The following is a 23,178-nucleotide window of genomic DNA, read 5'->3' on the forward strand; positions in this document are numbered from 1 at the left end:
AATTTGAGTTTTATATTAAGTAACCCAATTTTCATCTCTTAATTGTAAAAAAAAAATACACAATTGCATTCAATTCAATTCAATAATGATTATTTAAATCTACTACACATGTAATTACATCTAAATCCACTTGTAATTTTATTTCAGTTCTCCTTCAACAAAATTTCTAACATTGCCCCTGCTTGTAAGAATTAGAACAATTAACCGATGTGTTCCAATTACACCCAATTATATAAAATTCATTGATTATAATGATTACTTAAATACGTTACATACATATACATAATTATATTCAATCTCACTTATAATTTCATTTCTACTCCCTTAAAACAAAATTTTTAACTATGCCTTGCTTGTAAGAAATAAAAAAATTAATCGAAATATTTTAATAACACTCAATTTAATAAGATGTATTGTTTACTATAATTATTCAAATACACTACATAAATAATTACATCCAAATTCGATTATAAATTTGTGGTGGTTTTAGTTTAATTGGCCTAGGGAAACAACAAAATAGACTCGAGTCTCAACTGAAGTGAGTTGAGGAAAGGCAGCAGCAGGTGCTTTGGTGGGCGAGCTCCTGTCGGGTTGGCTCAGTACCAACTAAGAAACAGTTCCCCAACCAACTTCACTGTTTCAACCCTTTCACATTTGCATTTCATTTTGGCTTTACATTTCACTCTATCTCTCTCTTCTTTACATCTCAAGCCCCACTTCCGACAGGTTCTAGAGTATATAATAATTTTATTATTCTTATTAGATAATAGAATATTTTTACAGTAGAATTCATGTATTTTACTGTCTATCAATATATATATTTTTAAATTTGTTGGGTAAAAGTATTATGAATGAAATTGTATTACGAGTTAAATTATATATTCTCTTTAATTTAAAAATAAATAAATTAATCTCTGTATGTTACATCTAAAAGTAAACTAGTTATTTTGTTAAAAATTTCATCCATTTTTATTGTTAAAATTTGGTCTTTACACGTCAGCATAAGGTACACGTGGCACACCACGTGTAACTGTCAAGTTATTTTGTCAGCCATATTAATTTTTTACAGAAAGGATCAGTTTACTCTTTGATCTAGCTTATAGAGGCTAATTTGCTCATTTTTTAAGTAAATGGGAAAAAATGTAATCTAACTTCTAGTATAGAGACCTCAATGATATTTTTATCAAATTTATAGCTATTTTTCTCAACAAAATCATTTTCAGGATTTGAATTGAGTTCTTTCCATGTAACGTACTTTACGATTTGCACCCAATACTTTTTGACAAATAGTGAAGTATAATGTGTGAATGATTTAATTCTCTATGTTTGTTTTATTGTCAATGAAGATTTTAATTTTTTCGCATTTGTTGATATTTCTCCTAACAATGTTATATCTAAAGTTCGAGCTAAGTTCTCTCACTGGAAGTCTAATGTGTTAATTGTGAAAATTATTTCTCTAGGATTTAATTCTATATGTTTATTTTACAGTTTATGAATATTAATTTTTTGAAAATTGTAGATATCCTTCCCAACAATGTTATCTCTAGAATTCGAATGAAATTCTCTCATTGAAAATATAATATGTCATATCACTACAACCTGTACTTATTAATAAATAAATAAGAAGGGTTTTTTTTTTGGCAAATAGTAATAGAGTTTTTTAATTAAAAAAACTACCAAGCGTTTTTAAATTATATTTTAAAAATAAAAATATAATTGAAGAGGATGCTTATATGGTATTAAATGTAATTTTTAAAATAATAATTAAAATTACTAGAGTACATACACAAGTACAATACAAATATAAATATATACTTGAACAATTATAACATAGGGTCCGACATAAAACTTAATAGACGAAAAATTGAAAAAAAAAAAAAAAGAGGGACAACATCTATACATAACATACGCATGTGATAAAACTAGAGACCCACATCAGGGGTGAGTTAGGAATTTTATAAGGGTGGAATTATTGAAAAACCTTAGGGGTGAAAACAAGATTTGTTACTATTTATTAATTAAAATTTATCAAAATTTAAAGGCTTAAAGAGGGAATTATACCAAATCAAAAGGTGACCAAGATCTTTGTCAACTCTCTTGGTTTCACCCTTAATTACATATGATGAAACTCAAATCTAGTTACTCAAATACAAAAAGGCTCAGCCTTAACCAAGGGCGAATGCAAAAGGGATGAAAAATTTCAGTTCGGCCCCTTTAAGAATTATTAAATTATAAATTCATATATGATAAATTTGCACTTTAATCTCCAAAATAAAAAAAATTAATTCTTTTCAAAAATAATAAAATCATAAACTAATACATGATAAATTTATATTTTAACCTTTAAAAAATTATAATTTAATTACAATCCCTCATAATTTTTTATTTCTAAATTCGCTTCATCATCATTGATATTTTGAAGCCACGAGTCAAAAATGAATTTCATGCATGCATGGTGAGTAAACAATGAAAGTGGAAACTTGAAAATGTAATGACACATGATAAGTGGAAGATGAGTTTGACAATTGACATTCATGAATTCCAATGTAAGTATATTTGTCTTCCATTCAACAAACATGCTGCTATGGTACACTAAAAACACCATTTCTGAACAAAATACTCGAACTGCAAGTTCATCTCTTTATCATCAATTTATATTTTTATATATCAGTGGTGAACTGTGATATTAAGTTTTAGGAATTTAATTAAAAATTTTAAAATTTTATAGATTTAATCAAAAAAATTATAAATTTTTGGATTTCATGAAAAATTTCAAAAGTTTAAGGGGTTTATTAAAATTTTTAAATTTTTTTATAAAATTTAATTAAAATTTCCAATAAATTTCAAAAATTTTAAACAACTTAAATGATAATTTACCAAAAATTTTAAGGCTCTACATGTACATGATCAAATACAATGTTAAAAGATTTAGATCGAAGCTCAAATTGATATCTTTATATATTTTTGGTTCAACTGGTTGATCCTATATAATCTTTTTTCTTGAGAAGTGATTCGATCCACAATGAAATGTGAAACCTAATAAAAAATAAAAACCATAAATTGGTCCTTAAATTATACTTAAATTTCATATTATTTTTTTATATTTTGTTAAAATGAAATCCAAACTATCAATTTTGTTATATTTTACGTAAAAAAAATATATACAATGTCCGATAAAAGCACGTTATGTGCCATATTCTTATTATATTTTTTAAGTAAACTGATATAAAATTGATAGTTTAGAACTAATCTAAAAATGGTTAATATAATAAAACTTAAAAAATATGAATTTGTAACATCGATTAGAGTGATATAAATTAAAAAATATTTTGGGTAAATATAAAATTAAAAATAAATTCCAAAATAATAAATTATTTATTAGTGTTGAATGTTGATAGAAATAAATAAAAAAGGGAAGAAAAATGAGAGATATTTCCAAGATGGGGGAGAGTACATGTTACAATAACATAATATTTTAGTTCATGTTCCCAAGACAGCACGAGTGTGTTGGATGTGTGTTTTTGTTTTTGAGTAATCTCTTTGAAACTTCACTGTCTATGTGTTGTTCTCTCATCTCCAAACATTTGCCTCTGTTTCCTCTATTCCGTCTCATAAAAGGCACCAACCCAATTTTATTTTTATTTTTATTTTTAGAAAAATGTTTATTATTTTTTTTTATCTTTTACTAAAAACCGAAAGATATCTAAAATTATGGACAGAGTTCACACTAATGATGTTTGAATAGGGCTAGTTGGACTGAATGGGTCAATTGGACCAGGAATTGATTAAAATATTAGTTTAGAGATTGTTATCAGATTGGTTGAACCTAGATCTGTCCATGGGTTAGATAGGGCCTTGACAAAATTTTAAGCCTGATTGAGAGGCTTGAGCCCCGCTTGAAAAAAGAATCTAAAATTTTGTCTAAGCTCGGCCTGGATAAAAATATTAAAACTCAGGTTCAACCCGTATTCAATTTTTTATATTATTATATATATTAAATATAATACATCAAAAACACTAAAAACATTAAAATAAAAGTTTCCTAATAATTTGAAAAAAATCTTTATACTTAAATAACACTAATATATGTACAACTTAACAAGTAAATTTATCTAAAATAGTAACGAAATTAACAATAAAATAAGAGTTATACAATATCTAAATAATAACAACAAAATAATAGTGAAATGACAACAAAACAGTTTGAAAACAATATATATATTTCTTTTTGTGAATTCGGGCCGGGTTATGCCCGAGCCAAAAAAGCCTTACCTGAGGCTTGGCCCGTTTTCTAAATGAGTCTTATTTTTTGCCTAAACCCTCCCACTTTTCAAGCGAGATTTCAGCACGAGACAGGTGGCCCGACCCATGGAAAAGTTTAGTTAGAACCAGAATTTTGTTGTTTTATTATATATATTTTTAATATTTTTAAAATTTAAAGTTTTTTTAATCGAATTGGTGGTCTAGCTGATTCAACCACAGCCTAATTCTAAAAATATTGATTCACACATGTTGTGACTTAAACCCCAAAATAATTTTTGAGAAAAAACTCACACAAGGTGGAACCCGAATATAAAACATCAAGTTTTCTAACACTTCAACCTATACTATTATTTAAGGATTTGATTGAGTTAATCTCAAAATTATCAAAAACCCATTATTTTTGTAAAGCAATAAACACCATTTTGAAGGTATTTTATTTTTATACTTTTCTATATAAAATCTAAAAGTTTTGAGTTAATCGGGTTGACGAGTCCTATTTTATTATTCAAACTTAATTTAAAATTTTTAATCGAATCGAGTGAAATGAAATTCAAGTCGAACAAAGTGACATTGTTCGAGTTAAATTTTTAAAAAATAAACATGTTAAATTAAAATATTGTTACGTATAACTAATTTCATGTTAGAATATATGAATTTGAAACCAAATATATTTGAAAACTTTTTCAAAGTAAAATAAGAAAAAAAGATACTTTAGTATGATAATCTTATATCATTAATTAACTTATTTAGGTCCCAAAATTATTATTTTAGAAAATTTTATATATTCTTTAGATTTTTTTAAATTTTTTAAAGATTTTTTTAAAAGTATAAATTTTGGAATTTTTATAAATATTTTGAATTTAAAAAATTATTTTAAAATTTTAAAAATTATTTGAATTCTTTTTATAATTTTTGTTGAGAGAGTGATCAATTTGCTTAATTTCAAAATTGACAAGGACCAAAGGGGTAATTACACCTATTTGTTATCCGAATTATAAAATTCAACTTGATTTGAACTCGAAACTCGAATTATTTATTCAAATTGACTCGTAAATATCAAATAACTCAAAATTTAAAAAAAAATTCAATTTTTTTCAAATCAAATCAAATTTTGTTTACCTCTAATCACCATCAATTTTGGAGTTGATGAAAAAAATTGAATAACTTTTATAAAAACAATGGAGAAACCCAAAAGAAAGCCTTTTCTTTTTCTGTAAGGTATCTCATGAAAAAGTGAATTTTGATTTCCAGAGAAATCCAAACAAAATCCAAATGGAACTATTTTTTTTCCATGATTGAAATTTTGGACTCTCAGGGAGTTTACTTCTCAATTTTTTCCCCATTATTGAGTTTAATTCTTGATCATATAAAAATGGTTGTTTTGTTTTCCGGGTTTTTAATTATCTTTATAAAATGAATTTGATCCAAGAACTCTGTGAATTTTTTTGGCAAAATTAAAAATATATATGATTTATTACCTTTTATTTGGATTTGTTTTATAAAAATTTAGGATTTTTACTAATACTTTTGTTATAATAAATGTCAATAATGGTAATAGGAATGATCGCAATGCAGTAAGAAAGAAAAAAAATAAAAACACATAAATTTTACATGAAAAACTCTTATTGGGAAAAACCACAAGTAGAGGAGGAGAAATTCACTATGTTGAAAAACACATGATACAAGAGGAATTCGACTACATCTATTTAAGGGTTAAACAATCTTGTTATAATCAATGTCTACAGATCCCCCTATTTTGCCGCTTTAACAAGTGACGAGATTGGATCACACAACTCTAACAACTTTTAACGGAGTTTCTATAAAGAAAATATCAATTTTCAATGAAATGGTGTTGTTCACTATTTGTTTGAATGTTATTTAAAAATGATTTCTCCATTTAGTTGGCGATGGCGACAACATGAAGGAAAAATACAATACATATGTATTGCATTTAGGTATTTTGAGGGAAAAATATTGAATTGGAGTTTATATCCATGTGTAAAAATGAATGGAACAATAAATAATGTGGATTAATTTTATTGGCCAAGGCTCGTAGTTTAAGTAGTAGGAAGGGTCTATATAATAATATTTTGCTGACGTGTGATTATACAATAATTCAAAATTTTAAGGGAAAATATGAAAAATCATAAGGATTGTCCAATTAAGAGAGAAAAATATAGAGATTTATAACCATTTTTAATTGTTAGACATTTTTTAAAATGTAAATTTTTATCATATATTTTTTAAGTTAAATGTGATTAATGACCTAATAAAACTTATCATTTGGATAGATGAACATTAAAAAGAAAAAAACAAAACCAGAGAATTGTAATCAAGAGAACTCACATTACATTATTTTGCATCTTTGTATATGAAAGCATATAAACATTAATTGATTTAAATTTACATGAGATTGAAAATTCACGAAGTAAATATTCTTGAAAACATAACAAATCCTTTATCTATGAGTTGGCATAACAACAAGGCTTGCAAGAAACCAACTAATGATTTCTTGTAGCAATGATCCCTTCTCTTAGTACTTCAACATTCATAATGCATATATTTCATTAAATAATTAGGGTTCTTTTAACTTAGTACAAATATTGATAGAACGTAGGCAATTTATGGTAGTAAGGAAAGGGATGGGGTGTAGAAAGAGGTGATAGAGACTTGTAGTAATATAGAGTTGGAGGGAATGAAAATAATGGGGGAGGAGACTTAGAAATTTACGATGTAATTGAAGGTAGTGGAAGACCTGGAGACTTGTTAATGTAATGAGGGGAAAATAAAAGAGATAGAGGAATAATGGGTCTTTATATGAAAATAAAGATCTGTGGAGTTTACTTGTAATATGATGGAGGTGGTGGTGACTTATACACATATGGGGGTGGAGATTCATACTTGTATAGAGGAGGTGGTGGTGACTTGTACATATATGGAGGTGGAGGTGGTGACTTGTACACATATGGGGGTGGAGGTGGTGACTTGTACTTGTATGGAGGAGGTGGTGGTGACTTGTACACGTATGGGGGTGGAGGCGGAGACTCATACTTGTATGGAGGAGGTGGTGGTGATTTGTACGCATAAGGAGGCGGAGGTGGTGACTCATACTTGTATGGAGGTGGTGGTGGTGACTTGTACACGTATGGAGGTGGAGGCGGAGACTTATACTTGTATGGAGGTGGAGGCGGTGACTCATACTTGTATGGAGGAGGTGGTGGTGACTTGTACTTGTATGGAGGAGGTGGTGGTGACTTGTACACATATGGGGGTGGAGGCGGAGACTTATACTTGTATGGAGGTGGAGGTGGTGACTCATACTTGTATGGAGGAGGTGGTGGTGACTTGTACTTGTATGGAGAAGGTGGTGGTGACTTGTACACGTATGGGGGTGGAGGTGGAGACTTATACTTGTATGGAGGAGGTGGTGGTGACTTGTACTTGTATGGAGGAGGTGGTGGTGACTTGTACACGTATGGGGGTGGAGGTGGAGACTCATACTTGTATGGAGGTGGAGGTGGAGGTGGTGACTCATACTTGTATGGAGGAGGTGGTGGTGATTTGTACACATAAGGAGGCGGAGGTGGTGACTCATACTTGTATGGAGGAGGTGATGGTGGTGACTTGTACGCATATGGGGGTGGAGGTGGTGACTTGTACTTGTATGGAGGAGGTGGTGGTGACTCATACTTGTATGGAGGAGGAGGTGGTGACTTGTACACATATGGAGGAGGTGGTGGTGATTTGTACACATATGGAGGCGGAGGTGGTGATTTGTACAAATATGGAGGCGGAGGTGGTGACTCATACTTGTATGGAGGAGGTGGTGGCGACTCATACTTGTATGGAGGTGGTGGTGGCGACTTGTACATGTATGGGGGTGGAGGCGGAGACTTATACTTATATGGAGGAGGTGGTGGTGACGACTTATACTCATATGGCGGAAGCAATGGTGGCTCGTAAATGTATGGTGAAGGTTGAGGTGATATATAATAGTATGGAGGTGGTGCATCGTAAGCAGGCTCATCCTCAGTAGCTGCAATATTGATTATCAAGCACAATGCCAAGGCATAGGCTAAATGTGGCCAAACCTTGGCCATTTTGGGGAACAAGGCTCTTAAAACTGCACTAAGTTTCACTTCTATGCCAAACAAATAAAGGACTTCCTATTTCTGATTTGTGATCTCCCAATGGAGGGCTTGAAGTTTATATAGTAATCTCACCAATATTTTAAAGAATGTTAAATTGGTATATATGAAACTTCCAACTTCTAATTAGCCATTAAATTAAATCCATATGTGCTCAAATGTTATATGAAATTATTAACTATTGAAAAATGAAATTGACATTCCACTAACTCGTGCTAGACTTTTGTACTTCAACCATGAAGTAGTCAACAGAATTTGTACTTGAAATGTTCTTAGCAAATAGTCAACAGAAGTTGTACTTGAAATGTTCTTAGCAAACGTTACATATTAAAAATTATGCATAACTTTAATTTTATATCCAATTTCCTATTTCACAAGATCGAAGTACCCTTAGCATTATTATAATAGACTTTATTTTTAATTTTTTAGGTCTAATTATAGATTGGCACCTCTACTATGTGAAAGTTGGGATTTAATCTTTTTAATTTAATTTTGTCTAATTTGGTTCATTCACTTTTTTAATGTTCTTAATATGTCTAAATTGATAACACCGTTAAATTGATGTTATAGAATTTAAAAAAAAAAGCCTTTAACATTCAATTGACATATAAATTTGTTATTATTTGAACATGATTGATTGGATATTCATGTAATCACTATGTGACAGAATAACAGTAAAACAAATTCGCTACTTTAAGAGCAATAACTAAGAGTGCTATCATTGTAGACCTATTAAAAGTATTATAAAAGTATAGAGATCAAACTATGTTCAACTGAAATAAAAAGATTAAATCTCAAATTTTTAGTATAATAGAAGGACTAGTATAAGGAATTAAACTTTTTTTAAGGAATCAAATTTGGTTTTATCTCCCTATTTCAATTTGGATATTGTGTAATAGGAGATATAATTTCTTTTAGGGTTAAATCATTATTTTGGGCTTGAACTTGGTAATTGTGCTTACATTGAGGTTTGAATTTTTTTTTGTCTAAATTAGTTATTGAACTCGGTAATTATTCTCATATTGAAGCTTAAACGTTAGGGTTTTTAAGGATTAACTTAGACAAAAAAAATTTCAAGCCCAATGTATAAATAATTACCAATTTTAGAGCTTAATTTAGATAAAAAAAAGTCCAAACCCTAATTTAAGAATAGTTACCAAATTTAAGGCCTAAATAAAAAAAAACAAGTTTTCATCATGGTGAAAAAGTAAGAATAGAAGCAATTTGAAGAAAAGAAATTTATGAAAGACTTAGTAAACGTTTGCCTAAGTACTCCAACTGAACAGGTAAACTCCTCCCTTGGACTACGTCACAGTGAACATATATAATATTTATAAATTTCATTTTGGGTTTGTTCGCAATGTCACTTTGGTATTTTATTAAAATTATAAATTAAAAGTAGACCAAATCACTGGTAGAGTGATAACAACGTTTTGATATCAACTTTTATTAATTTTTGTTGATTGAGTTTTAATTCAATTAGTATTGATATTGTTGTTAATGTAAGAGGATGTGGATTTGAGTGTATTGAAGTTATTTATCCTCTTATTTAAGGGTTGGAGAAGGGCTATAAATTATTCTAGATTGTATAAAAAAGAACAGATATGATAAAAATTTATACTAAGAATAATGTTAAAAAAAACCCTCTAAATAACTCTTACGGTTTGAGTTTTGACTTTGTATTTTGATTTTATCTATTTAATATGTACTTTAATTATATAATATTTTTTATTTTTTTTATCTTAGAAAAATCTATCACACTCTAAATCTTGTAGAGTCTACAAAACTTCTTTAAGTGATTTATGAGATAATTTTTCTTAGTATATATATATATTATGCCATCATTATATAAATAATAACAGTATATTTATAACTCATTAAAAAAATTAAATCAACTAAAAATTAATATTTTAAGTGATTTATTTTTTTAAGTATATTTGAAAATCGATACTAAAAACAAATGATAGAATTTTTCAATATAAAAATGGAGAAAATGATAAGATTATAAGGAATTACTTATCACTCAATATGATTTTTTTTTTCAATTTTTTTTCTTTTAACGTTATCCTTTAAATACTTCACCTTTAAATTTAAAAAAAAAATATTTATCAAATAATCTAATTTTATTCCGTAGTTAATTTTAAGTAATATATCAAACATATTTTATAATTCAAATTCAATTCTTAATGTTTTAGTACTTAATTTTTCAATAGTCAAACAACACCTAATTAATATATAATATTATAGGATATATATTAAAAAAAGTAAGGAAAGATGTTAAGCTATCGATATTTTAAGTTTTTTTTTTCCAGGGAGAGTTATATACTAATTAGATTTGGGTATAATTGTTTGTAATTATGTACGTGTGACATGTTCAGGTAGTTATTATTATTAGTGAACTTCATTGAATTGAATGTAAATGACGAACCCCAATTATAATCTTCAATTTATAGAGGGAGAGTGATAATTGAAGTAATTACACTCAAATCCAATTACATTTTGGCATTATTTAAGTTAATGTATAGCTAGTGACTTTAATGAACTTTGGGATAGGAAAGTAAGTGGGGATAATGTTGGACCTTGTAAACATTTTCAGAACTTGATGTGTTTTGTCATGGATTAATGGACATGGGATTCAAAGGCTCGAAATTTACATGCAGTTGGGGTAGCTTATTACTAAGGTTGGATTGGGGAGTTTGTAAAAGAAGGTAGGACAATGTGTTTCCTGAAACTATACCATTTACTATTCAGAGGTTAGGTTTTATTAAAATATAAAGACATAAAAGTAGGACGAATTCAACATGATGGTACTGAGGCTGCGTAAGAGTGGAATAAGTTAATTTTTGAGAGTCTAGGGGTTCTCAAGAAGATGATCACGGTTAAATTGAGGGCGTTCAACATGTACATGAAACATTTAAATCTTGTTGCTTGGTTAATTTAAAAGCCAAATTAAGAGAAGAATTATAAAGAATACTAGACTGCAAAGAAGTACAAACCCTAAATCTTAAATGAAACTAGTTTCATTGCATGTCGGAATGTAAGTGATAACATCATCACCTAGGCAAGATGGGATGGATAGCTATCAAATTTTATTTGGTTTCTTGATCCAAATTTTCCGAGTAGAATAATTAGAATCATACTGCGTTATATTTCTCTAATCTTTATGCGACTGGAGGAATTGGACAAGGAGGTTGGTCATAGTGTTGTACACAAGACTAACGGTATTAGTCAAATTAGTCACTCCATCGTTAAATGATAATAAAAAAATTAATGGAGCATTTATATGAAAAAAATTTAGGTAACTAAAATAGAAATGATTCTTATTTAGAGCGACTAACAGGTAGTTTATTCAAATTTCAGTATAAAAAACGTAGAAATAAATCGTTAAATTTTTATTACCATTTGACAGTTAAGTGACCAATTTAGTTAATTTCATTGGTTAACTTAATAAAAAATATATTTTAAGTATAATTTATTTAAAGTGATTAATGAGATGATATTGTCTTGTTCCTATTTGCCACTAATTGCAATAAAAAACAATACAAGGCAAACAAATGCTTGCACGATTAGATATATTGAATGGTTAAGCACTTTGTTTATTTATTTATAATATTTGGAGATACAAGTCAATGGCTCTCGGTAGTCGATTGATCAAGAATTGAGAAGTTTGTCTATGGATAAGACATGGTTTAGATGGAAAAATGTGAAGATTTTTCCTTTTAAAGTTTACATTTATTGAATTTTTGTTATTGAAATTAAAAAAAATACTATTTGTCGATTGAGTATTAGTTTAATTGATATGAACATTGTTGTTAATATAGGAGGATGTGAATTTGAGTGTAATGAAGCGCATTATCCTCCTATTTATGGCTTGAAGAGGAGTTATGAGTAATTTTAAATATTGTGTCAAAAAGAACAGATATGATCAAAACCTATAACGAGATTATACATTTCATGATCCACATTTAATCTCAAGCCTTTAACTTGAAATTATGTATAATTATATTTTACCTAATCTAATCTTTATAAAATTTAGAAGATTAATATATCAAATGATACTTGAATTTAGTTTTAATATACGTAATACTCAATTTTTTTGTCCCAATTAAATATCTTAATTTTGTTTCTATTACTAAAAGATACCCAAAGTAAATGGTATTAAATCTTTAAATTTGAGTCAATGGTAACAAGACTCACGTATTAAAAAAATTATATAATTTTGTATGTTCATTTTTATATTTAAACTTTTCAGTAAATGATTTTTTACAGATATTTTATAATAAATAAAATAAAATAAAAATATTTTTAAATTAAAAAATTCAAATGGATCCCAAATTTTCTAAAAAAAAACTATTTAGATAAAATCATCAAATAATTTTAGACAAGTTTATTTCTAATTATGTATTTGGGCCATCCAAAATGGACTTCACTAACCCAACACTTAAGCAAACCCCCAAAAAATGCTAAAACTAAATTCATGCTGTGGCAACTCATAGTCCTTTTAAAGCCCCAAAATAAATCGAGGTCCAATAAATCATTCAAACCTCAAAAACCATAAAGCTGTGTTTGATATATAGGAATTTTAATACACTAGTTAGCAATAAATTAATTTTAATCCGAAAATTTTTATCATTCATATGACTTATTATTAACTTTTTACTTATACTTCTAATTTCAAATTTAAATTTATGTTAAATATTTAATATATCGTGACATACTATTTTGACATATATATTAAATAATTTTTTGTTCTTAATGTAATGAATTTAATTTGGGTATTGGTAATTATAGTCGAATTCATTCATAATTCTCAAGTAAAATATGTAGAAGAAAACATAGTGTAGGCTATTGCTTTTTTTTTTCGTTAGGAATTTAATGAGAGGATTGTTAATGACTTAAATATTTTTAGTAAAGAAATCGAATTACATATATATATATTACAAAAAACGATCAAGAATCAAATGATTTCCTCCAACAATTTATTATTCATTTATTCATTCAACAATGTGACAAACATCAACAATAATTTCAAATAAATGAAACGAGCAAGAACTTCGAAAGTAAGAAATAATGTTCCAAGAAATTATATATTGGCTTCCCTGAACTTGGAAAAACTCTTGATTTGGTTGAATAATGGTCGCGGTGTTGTTTTTCAGTGATGAGAAAAAAGAGAGGGAGGCGGTGGAATCTTTTAATAGTATGGCGGTAGAATAGTGGAGTTGTAAACAAGAGGTGGTTTTGAGTTGTAAACATAAGGAGGAAGGCGTAAAAGAGATGGTAAAGGTGTAGGTGGAGACTAGTAAATGTAAGGAGGAGGAGGTGATGGAGATTGTGGAGGTGGGGACTTGTAGACATATGGTGGAGGTGGTGAGGGAGATAGTGGAGGTGGGGACTTATAGACATATGGTGGAGGTGGTGAGGGAGATGGTGGAGGTGGAGACTTGTAGACATGTGGTAGAGGTGGTGATGGAGATGGTGGAGGTGGGGACTTGTAGATGTAAGGAGGAGGAGGTGAGAGAGATGGTGGAGGTGGTGACTTGTAGATGTAAGGAGGAGGTGGTGAGGGAGATGGTGGAGGCGGTGACTTGTAGATATAAGGTGGATGAGGTGAAGAAGATGGTGGAGGTGGGGACTTGTAGACATAGGGTGGAGGTAGTGAGGGAAATGGCGGAGGTGGGGACTTGTATACATAGGGTGGAGGCGGTGAGAGAGATGGAGGAGGTGGGGACTTGTAGACATATGTTTGGGGAGGTGAGGGAGATGGTGGAGGTGGGGACTTGTAGACGTAGGGTAGGGGAGGTGAGGGAGACAGTGGAGGTGGGGACTTGTAGACATAAGGAGGAGGTGGTGATGGAGATGGTGGAGGTGGGGACTTGTAGACATAAGGTGGGGGAGGTGAAGGAGATGGATGAGGTGGGGACTTGTAGACATATGGTGGTAGAGGTGAATGAGATGGTGGAGGTGGAGACTTGTAGATGTAAGGAGGTGGTGGTGAGGGAGATGGTGGAGGTGGGGATTTGTAAATGTAAGGAGGGGGAGGTGAGGGTGATGGTGGAGGTGGAGACTTATAGACATATGGTGGAGGAGGCGAAGGAAATGGTGGAGGTGGAGACTTGTAGACATATGATGGAGGAGGTGAATGAGATGGTGGGGGTGGAGACTTGTAAACATATGGTGGAGGAGGTGAATGAGATGGTGGAGGTGGAGACTTGTAAACATATGGTAGAGGAGGTGAAGGAGATGGTGGTGGTGGAGACTTATAAATGTAAGGAGGAGGTGGTAAGGGAGATGGTGGAGGTGGGGACTTGTAGATGTAGGGGGGAGGTGGTGAAGGAGATGGTGGAGGTAGGGACTTGTAGACATATGGTGGGGGAGGTGAAGAAGATGGTGGAGGTGAAGATTTGTAGATGTAAGGAGGAGGAGGTGAGGGAGATGGGGGTGGAGGTGACTTGTAGATGTAGGGAGGAAGTGGTGAGGGAGATGGTGGAGGTGGGGACTTGTAGACATAAGGTGGGGGAGGTGAGGAAGACGGTAGAGGTGGGGACTTGTAGACATAAGGAGGAGGTGGTGACGGAGATGGTAGTGGAGGTGACTTGTAGATGTAAGGAGGAGGTGGTGAGGGAGGTGGTGGAGGTGGGGACTTGTAGACATAAAGTAGTGGAGGTGAGGGAGACGGTGAAGGTGGAGACTTATAGACATAAGGAGGAGATGGTGACGGAGATGGTGGAGGTGGGGACTTGTAGACGCAGGGTGGGGGAGGTGAGGGAGACGGTGGAGGTGGAGGTGGGGACTTGTAGACATAAGGAGGAGGTGGTGATGGAGATGGTGGAGGTGGAGACTTGTAGACATAAGATGGGGGAGGTAAAGGAGATGGAGGAGGTGGGGACTTGTAGACATATGGTGGTGGAGGTGGAGACTTGTAAATGTAAGGAGGTGGTGGTGAGGGAGATGGTGGAGGTGGAGATTTGTAAATGTAAGGAGGGGGAAGTGAGGGTGATGGTGGAGGTGGAGACTTATAGACATATGGTAGAGGAGGCGAAGGAGATGGTGGAGGTGGAGACTTGTAGAAATATGATAGAGGGGGTGAATGAGATGGTAGGGGTGGAGACTTGTAAACATATGGTGGAGGAGGTGAAGAAGATGGTGGATGTGGAGACTTGTAAACATATGGTGGAGGAGACGAAGGAGATGGTGGTGGTGGAGACTTATAAATGTAAAGAGGAGGTGGTGAGGGAGATGGTGGAGGTGGGGACTTGTAGATGTAGGGGGGAGGTGGTGAAGGAGATGGTGGAGGTGGGGACTTGTAGACATATGGTGGGGGAGGTGAAGAAGATGGTGGAGGTGGAGATTTGTATATGTAAGGAGGAGGAGGTGAGGGAGATGATGGTGGAGGTGACTTGTAGATATAGGGAGGAGGTGGTGAGGGAGATGGTGGAGGTGGGGACTTGTAGACATAAGGTGGGGGAGGTAAGGAAGACGGTGGAGGTGGGGACTTGTAGACATAAGGAGGATGTGGTGACGGAGATAGTAGTGGAGGTGACTTGTAGATGTAGGGAGGATGTGGTGAGGGAGATGGTGGAGGTGGGAACTTGTAGACATAAAGTGGGGGAGGTAAGGGAGACGGTAGAGGTGGGGACTTGTAGACATAAGGAGGAGGTGGTGACGGAGATGGTGGAGGTGGGGACTTGTAGACATATGGTGGGGGAGGTGAGGGAGATGGTGGAGGTGGGGACTTGTACACGTAGGGTGGGGGAGGTGAAGGAGACGGTGGAGGTGGAGACTTGTAGACATAAGAAGGAGGTGATGACGAAGACGGTGGAGGTGGGGACTTGTAAATATATGGTGAATGAGGTGAGGGAGATGGTGGAGGTGGAGGTGGAGACTTATAAACATACGGTGGAGGAGGTGAAGGAGATGGTGGAGGTGGAGACTTGTAAACATATGGTGGAGGAGGTGAAGGAGATGGTGGTGGTGGAGACTTATAAATGTAAGGAGGAGGTGGTGAGAAAGATGGTGGAGGTGGGGACTTATAGATGTAAGGGGGAGGTGGTGAAGGAGATGGTGGAGGTGGGGATTTGTAGATATAAGGAGGAGGTGGTTTAGGAGATGGTGGAGGTGGGGATTTGTAAATATAAGGAGGAAGTGGTTTGGGAGATGGTGGAGGAGGGGACTTGTAGATGTAATGAGGTGGTGGTGAAGGTGATGGTAGAGGTGGTGATTTATAAATGTAAAGAGGAGGTGGTGAGGGAGATGGTGGAGGTGGGGACTTGTAGACATATGGTGGGGGAGGTGAAGGAGATGGTGGAGGTGGGGATTTGTAGATATAAGGAGGAGGTAGTTTAGGAGATGGTGGAGGAGGCGACTTGTAGATGTAAGGAGGTGGTGGTGAAGGTGATGGTGGAGGTGGGGACTTGTAGACATAGGGTGGTGGTGGTGACTTATAAACATAAGGAGGTGGAGGTAAGGGAGATGGTGGTGGTGGAAACTTATAGGTGTAACCAGGTGATGGTGATTGATATGGATGAGGAGGTGGCCTGTAAATGTATGGTGGTGCTCTTGAAGGTACTTCCGGTTTCTTCCCATAATATAGTTGTGGAGCATTGTAAAACTCATCATCATTAGCAGCTACATTGTTGATGATCAACAAGCACAATGCCAATGCATAAGCAAGGCATGGCCAAATTTTGGCCATTTTAGTCAAAGTTAGAGCACTGAAATTCTCTCAACTTTGTTTTTGTTGAGATGTATAACTTTTCTCTATGTGTGAATGAAATGTTCAAGACAACCTACAATTTATATAGTCACCCTTCCAATATTTATTCAAATTTTTAATGCTTTAGAATGCATCCAAACTCTCCAACAAACCAAATAATTTAAGATTATATTCCCTTAACATTTATTAATTTATTGAGGAATTTGTAGGTATATTCCACTAATTTGGATACCAACCTTGAAGCGGTCCAATGAAATTGTAAATAAATCATTCCCAATTGTATTTTATACCTTACTATACATATAATTTATTCTTGTAAGATGTGCAACTCTTAAATGTTCAATATTTGTCAAATGAATAATAAATATTTGATATATGGGAAGCACCTTGTCATCACGTTCATGATTTAATATTTTTTAATAATTTTTTTTTCATTTGATTTTGCAAGAAGTCAATGCTTTACATCGTGTTAAAAAATTGTAGAGAAACGAAACATCTCCTTTCCATTAAATAATGTAAAATAAAAATAAAAATATTTTCATTTTTTAAGGGTAAATTATATAAATTGTTATCCAATTATTTTCGTTTTTTAGTCATTTAATTTTAAAAATACTCAATTTAAGCATTAAAAATTGTATTTATTCTTATTCTAGTCACTTGCCTTTAAATTGATAACGTGAATAGGGAGATGTCATTTTTCTAACTGATATAATAACACATTTAGTCATTAATATTTACATATTCTATCAATTTGATCCTAATTCTAAATAATTTAATAAATATAACATTTCACATTAAGAAATTCTATCAATTTGATTCTCACACTTCCTAATCGAAGCTATCAGAAAACTTTGACAATAGAGGTATTCCAAAACCCAAAAAAGAAAGAAAAAATTTCTTGAATCATGCAAATATAACATACTTTACTGGGTTTGTTATGAATTATACTATATGTAGCGACCTAAAAATTTTGGTGGATTCGGGGTCGCTAATTGTGGCAATCTAGTGAAAAAGTTTGAAAACTGAAGTTTGATTTTAAAATAAAAAGGGAGTCGCCACCGATCCTTTTCCTAGGTGTGATCGGACACCTACAAAATTCTCCTTTTTTAGAAACTTTATTCTTAAGCTTTTCTAAAAAGAGGTAATTTTAGGTCTGCGTGAAAATCCAGAGAAAATTAGGGTTCGGGAGTCGGTTACGCGCGAGAAAGGTATTAGCACCCTCGCGACACCCAAAATTGGTATCTCGTTAAACACATGTTGTCTTAATTTTCAAAAATGCGAACTCAATGTAAAGTTTAGTTATGATCCGAAAAAAAAACGAGAAATTTTAGTTTATTCCGGTTTTTGAGAAGGATATGCCGTTTTAACACGAGTCAATTGACGTTCACCCAACATAGCGATGAACTCGATGACTTAATGTTTAATCGGTACATTTCCTTGTTTATTGAAATTAATTAGCAAAACAAGTATATGATTTTTGAAATAATGCAAAATAAATTGATATGAAATAAAAATAAATAAATGATAGGGCTAGGCATATATTGAAACAAATAATCGAGGTGACAATAATATTAGAAAATAATAACCGTGCATGCAAGATCAAATGCAATGTTAGCATTGAATACGAGAACGTAATAAGAATACAATGAATACACATATGAAGATAATTAAGAGTATATACGTAAAATATTTATATAAATGGTAGTAGTGTTAGAAATATATTATACGTATAGTGTTTGAAGTACATATAAGATAGTAAAAGAGTACATAACTAGCAACAATAAAATAAAATATATACATATATGTGTAAAAAATAATATTATAAAAAGGGTATGTATACATGTATAAAAAAATAAATGTATTAACAATGAATATAATAGGGGTAAGAAAACAAGTATATACACAATATATATGTAACGTGGTACTAAGGATATATATATACAATACAGTATTTAAAATAATATTTACGTAATATAAAAATATAATATTAAAAGGTATATGTACATACGTAATATATAAATACATATATAATATAATGTTAAAATATTTACATAATATATATCATAATAATGTGGAAAACGAATATTAATAATGTTACATAAATATATACCTATATATATATATTAAAGATATATATAAACATATACTAATATCAATACAAATAATAAGGATAACATATAAAAAATACATACATGAAATAGTATATATAAGAAAACATAACTAATAATAAAATATACATACAACGACATAAAAGTATATGAACAGTAAGAAATATACAATACATAACATTAAAATATATATAATAATATACACAAATATAATATATATATATTAAAATAATAATATGAAAAAGAAAAGCATCCGTACATTATATAAGTACATACATGAAGATATACACTAATGTACAATAATAATAATAATAATAATAATAATATTGAAATACAAAAAATGTAATATTTAATAAAGAAACAAAAACAAATAAAAAAGGACTAAAATTGAACTAATAACAAAGTTTTGGGGCAAATGTGAAAGGAAATAAAGAGAAAAGGGCTTATTTGAGCGCGCACAAAACATAGGGGGACCGAAACAACAATTATTCTTTTCCATTAAAACGCAGCACATTGGCGGGGACTAAATCGAAAAGCGCGAGAAATTATGGGGCCAAATTGGAAACAAGAAAAATGACTTAATTGCAAAACCCTGAAAAAGCGGAAGGACTGCGCGCATAAATATCCCATTCAAACAAAAACACGCGGATCCTCTAGCGGGTCGGGTCGGATGGGTCGGGCATGGTCAAAACGACGTCGGTTTGGGGCTTAAGTGTAGCCCCCAAAACGACGTCGTTTTGGAGGGCTATATAAGGCCTAAAATAACCAAAAAAAATCATTTAGGGAGAAGGAAAGAAAAAAAGAAGAGAGAGGGAAGAGAGAAGGGAGAGAGAAGGGAAGGGGAAGGGGAATCCGGCCAGGGGGCCGGTCACCGGACGGCCACCGGAGGCTCGCCGGCGCCGGCGCCGGCCACCGGGAAAAGGTAAAAAATATTTTTTTATTATTATTTTTTATATTTTTATGTTTATACTTTTTTGTATTTTTTATATATATTAATATTTATGTATGGAAAATAGGTTTAGAGAACGAGACTAACAAAATAAAGAAAAAGATTACCTTATATTTGTAGTTTTTGATTTTTTTGACAACTTTGAACTTCTGATTTCAGTGTTAAAGTCACGGCTTGTACATGTGTTTCATTCTATCTTGGTTATTGATTTCTTTTGAACACTTGAATGAATGTTAAAAACGAAAACAGAAAAGAAAAAAAAAACCCCCCTCTGAGTTCGATTTTGCTTGTGGCTTTTATAGCCAAAAATACAATATTCTGTTAATGTTTATTGCTTCATTTTTTGTCCTTTTCCTTTGCTTGTTTGCAGGTGCGGCAAAGGCATGGTGGTGGTAGACGGTATGGGGGTGTGTGATGGTGCTGGTGGCAGACAGCATGGGAGAGTGGGAGTGGTGCTGGTGGCAGACAGCATGGGAGAGTGGGAAGAGGCAAGTGGGAGTTTAGGGTTTTGGGATTGGGCTTGGATGTTGGGCTAGGTTAATTTTAGGTTTTGGGTTTGAGGATGGGTTAAATGGGCTTGGTATTAGTGGGCCAAAATTGGCCTACTACACTATATTAGGATTTTAGTTTCTGGGTTATTTGAATTTTTACTTGTTCTTGTGTTTGATGGTTACCCAATTTAATCCATAGCTCAAAGATAGTCTTTGTTAATTGATTTTATTTTGTATACTAAATCATCCATAAAGAAGAAGTACAACTTTGATGTTAATTGTTTTGGATTTTATTGAATTAATTAGTACCTATTGCCAGATTTTATGTTTCTTAAGCTTGGTTCTTTGGATTTGGATGTTCGGTGGTGATTTCGATTGTTTGGTTTCTAAGCAAGACTATATTTGCACATGTTATTTATTACATGTTATATTTGCATAATTGGAGAAGGTTTTTTTTTCCCTTTTTTTTTTTTGGTTTTACAAATTTGTAGATATGAAATGCCTCTGTTTTAAAATTTAAAAGTTTTGGTTAGAAAGTTTGAGAATCAAATTGGTAGAATATGCAAATATATTATACTAGTTAGAAAAATGTCACATTATTATTTCCGTTATCAATTTAACGGCGGATGACTAAAACAAGAACAAATACTAAGTTTAATGCCTTAATTGAATTTTTTTAAAGTTGGATGACTAAAACAGAAACGTAAGCATAATTGAGTATTCATTTGTACAATATATTTTTTTTATTAAACGAGATAAAAGAGTATTTTAACCCGTATCTATGGATAAGAGTTTTAATCGAGAAATTTTGTTGTTCACTTGAGAAAAGAAAAGGCATATCACATTATATCAAAATTTCTAATACTATATCAATATAAAAAAATTTAACATTTATCAAAATTTCTAATGTTTTAGTTAAAATTTTCGATATATATATTTGCATGAGCACATGCTAGAAATTTTAACACAATTTTTTTTATAATGTATGAACATCAATAATAGATTGAATATATATTTGCATGAGCACATGCTAGAAATTTTAACACAAATTTTTTTTTATAATGTATGAACATCAATAATAGATTGAATGTGAGTTTAAGAATGATAATTTTTAGAAGACTCGACTCGACCTATAAACATGTAATAATTGTTATTCTTTTTCATATTTTGCCTAAACTTATTTTCTATACTTAATATTTTATTCCAACCTTCTAAATATCAGACAGCTATTTTCATTTTTAAATAACAATATTGTCATCTATGGATAAATTTAATCTCAAATTTTTAATTGCAAAATAATTGAAATTTTCGAGGTTCGTTGTGCATATAAATATATATTTGGGATATTCACGAATATATATTTATGATATTTTTTATTTTCCGTTTATATTGGGTCAATTTACTACTTAAAGATGAAAATGAATTGGTCAACTAATTAGGCAAAGGTATCTAAATGTTGGAATTGCAAATGTAAATGCTAAGCGAAGTCAACACTACTTCCATTGGCCGACAATAACCTAGGTCTAAATCCAATCATGACGTAGACTAATAATATCCAATAATTATCTCAATATTGTAAATTAAGCCTTAACTTGATTAATATGAGCATTATTGTTAATATAGAAAGACGTGGATTTAAGTGCGTTGAAGCGCATTATTCTTCTATTTATAGGTTGAGAGGAGCTATGGATAGTTTTAAGTATTGTGTCAAAACAAACATAAATCGTTAGAATCTATAACGAGATTTCTAAAAAAAATATAATTATCTTAATATTTATATTATTATTTAATGTTTTGATTGAATTGAGATTTTTATGCCTATTTTAGCTCCACGTTCAAAATTTGAGCTTTTTGTCATTAAACCAATAACTTGATTAATGTAACTTTAGTTTTTGATAATGAATATTCTACCTCTATCAAGCATTTTTTTTGCCCACATTCATGTGAATCTGGACAAATTTAGATATCTATTTGTTTAGGGTTTTTTTTTTCTCATTTTGTCTAAATTCATTATTTAAGTTAACATTAAAAAATTATAAAAACTATCTAAAACTCATAAAATGCATTTAAAAAAATTATAAAGCATTATAAAAGTTATTAAAAATATTTATATATTGTCATTTTAATAATTTTTATAATTTTTAAAGTATTTTGTTATTTTTTTAGGATTCTTTATATAATTTTTAAAAATAATTTATAATTTTAATAATTATGTCCACAAAAAATCTGAACAAATGAATTTGGACGTTATGTCCAACCACATGCTAGACAGGTATTTTTTTAAAATATTAATTTTTTAAAAATTTTTAATATTTAAAAAGTATATGTTGACTCGGTCAACATATTTTCATGTGGCATACCACATATCATCTTCACATTGCTTTCGTCAATCATGTCAATGTCCATTAATAGTTAAATTGATCGATGACAATTTTTAATTATTTACAAAAAGGATCTAATTGATTTTTTTTATCACTATGAACTTAATTGATTTAATTTTTTCATA

General features: G+C 31.4%; 2 protein-coding genes across 2 annotated transcripts; both read right to left on the bottom strand.

Moving 5' to 3' along the window:
* Positions 1-7,045: 7,045 nt before the first annotated feature.
* On the bottom strand, positions 7,046-8,435 carry LOC121212657 (extensin-2). Its single transcript, XM_041085858.1, has one exon. The coding sequence runs from the start codon at positions 8,361-8,363 to the stop codon at positions 7,104-7,106; it is 1,260 nt and encodes a 419-aa protein (XP_040941792.1). The 5' UTR covers positions 8,364-8,435; the 3' UTR covers positions 7,046-7,103.
* A 5,147-nt stretch (positions 8,436-13,582) lies between these two features.
* On the bottom strand, positions 13,583-17,174 carry LOC107950556 (extensin-2-like). The gene has a single exon (XM_041085859.1). The coding sequence runs from the start codon at positions 17,101-17,103 to the stop codon at positions 13,708-13,710; it is 3,396 nt and encodes a 1,131-aa protein (XP_040941793.1). The 5' UTR covers positions 17,104-17,174; the 3' UTR covers positions 13,583-13,707.
* Between the last annotated feature and the right edge of the window lie 6,004 nt (positions 17,175-23,178).

Source organism: Gossypium hirsutum, chromosome A13 (genome assembly GCF_007990345.1).
Source record: "Gossypium hirsutum isolate 1008001.06 chromosome A13, Gossypium_hirsutum_v2.1, whole genome shotgun sequence".
Lineage (NCBI taxonomy): Eukaryota > Viridiplantae > Streptophyta > Magnoliopsida > Malvales > Malvaceae > Gossypium > Gossypium hirsutum.

Bases quoted from the DNA above. Each gene is read 5' to 3' on its own strand.
- LOC121212657 (XM_041085858.1), bottom strand. From the start codon at position 8,363: ATGGCCAAGGTTTGGCCACATTTAGCCTATGCCTTGGCATTGTGCTTG.
- LOC107950556 (XM_041085859.1), bottom strand. From the start codon at position 17,103: ATGGCCAAAATTTGGCCATGCCTTGCTTATGCATTGGCATTGTGCTTG.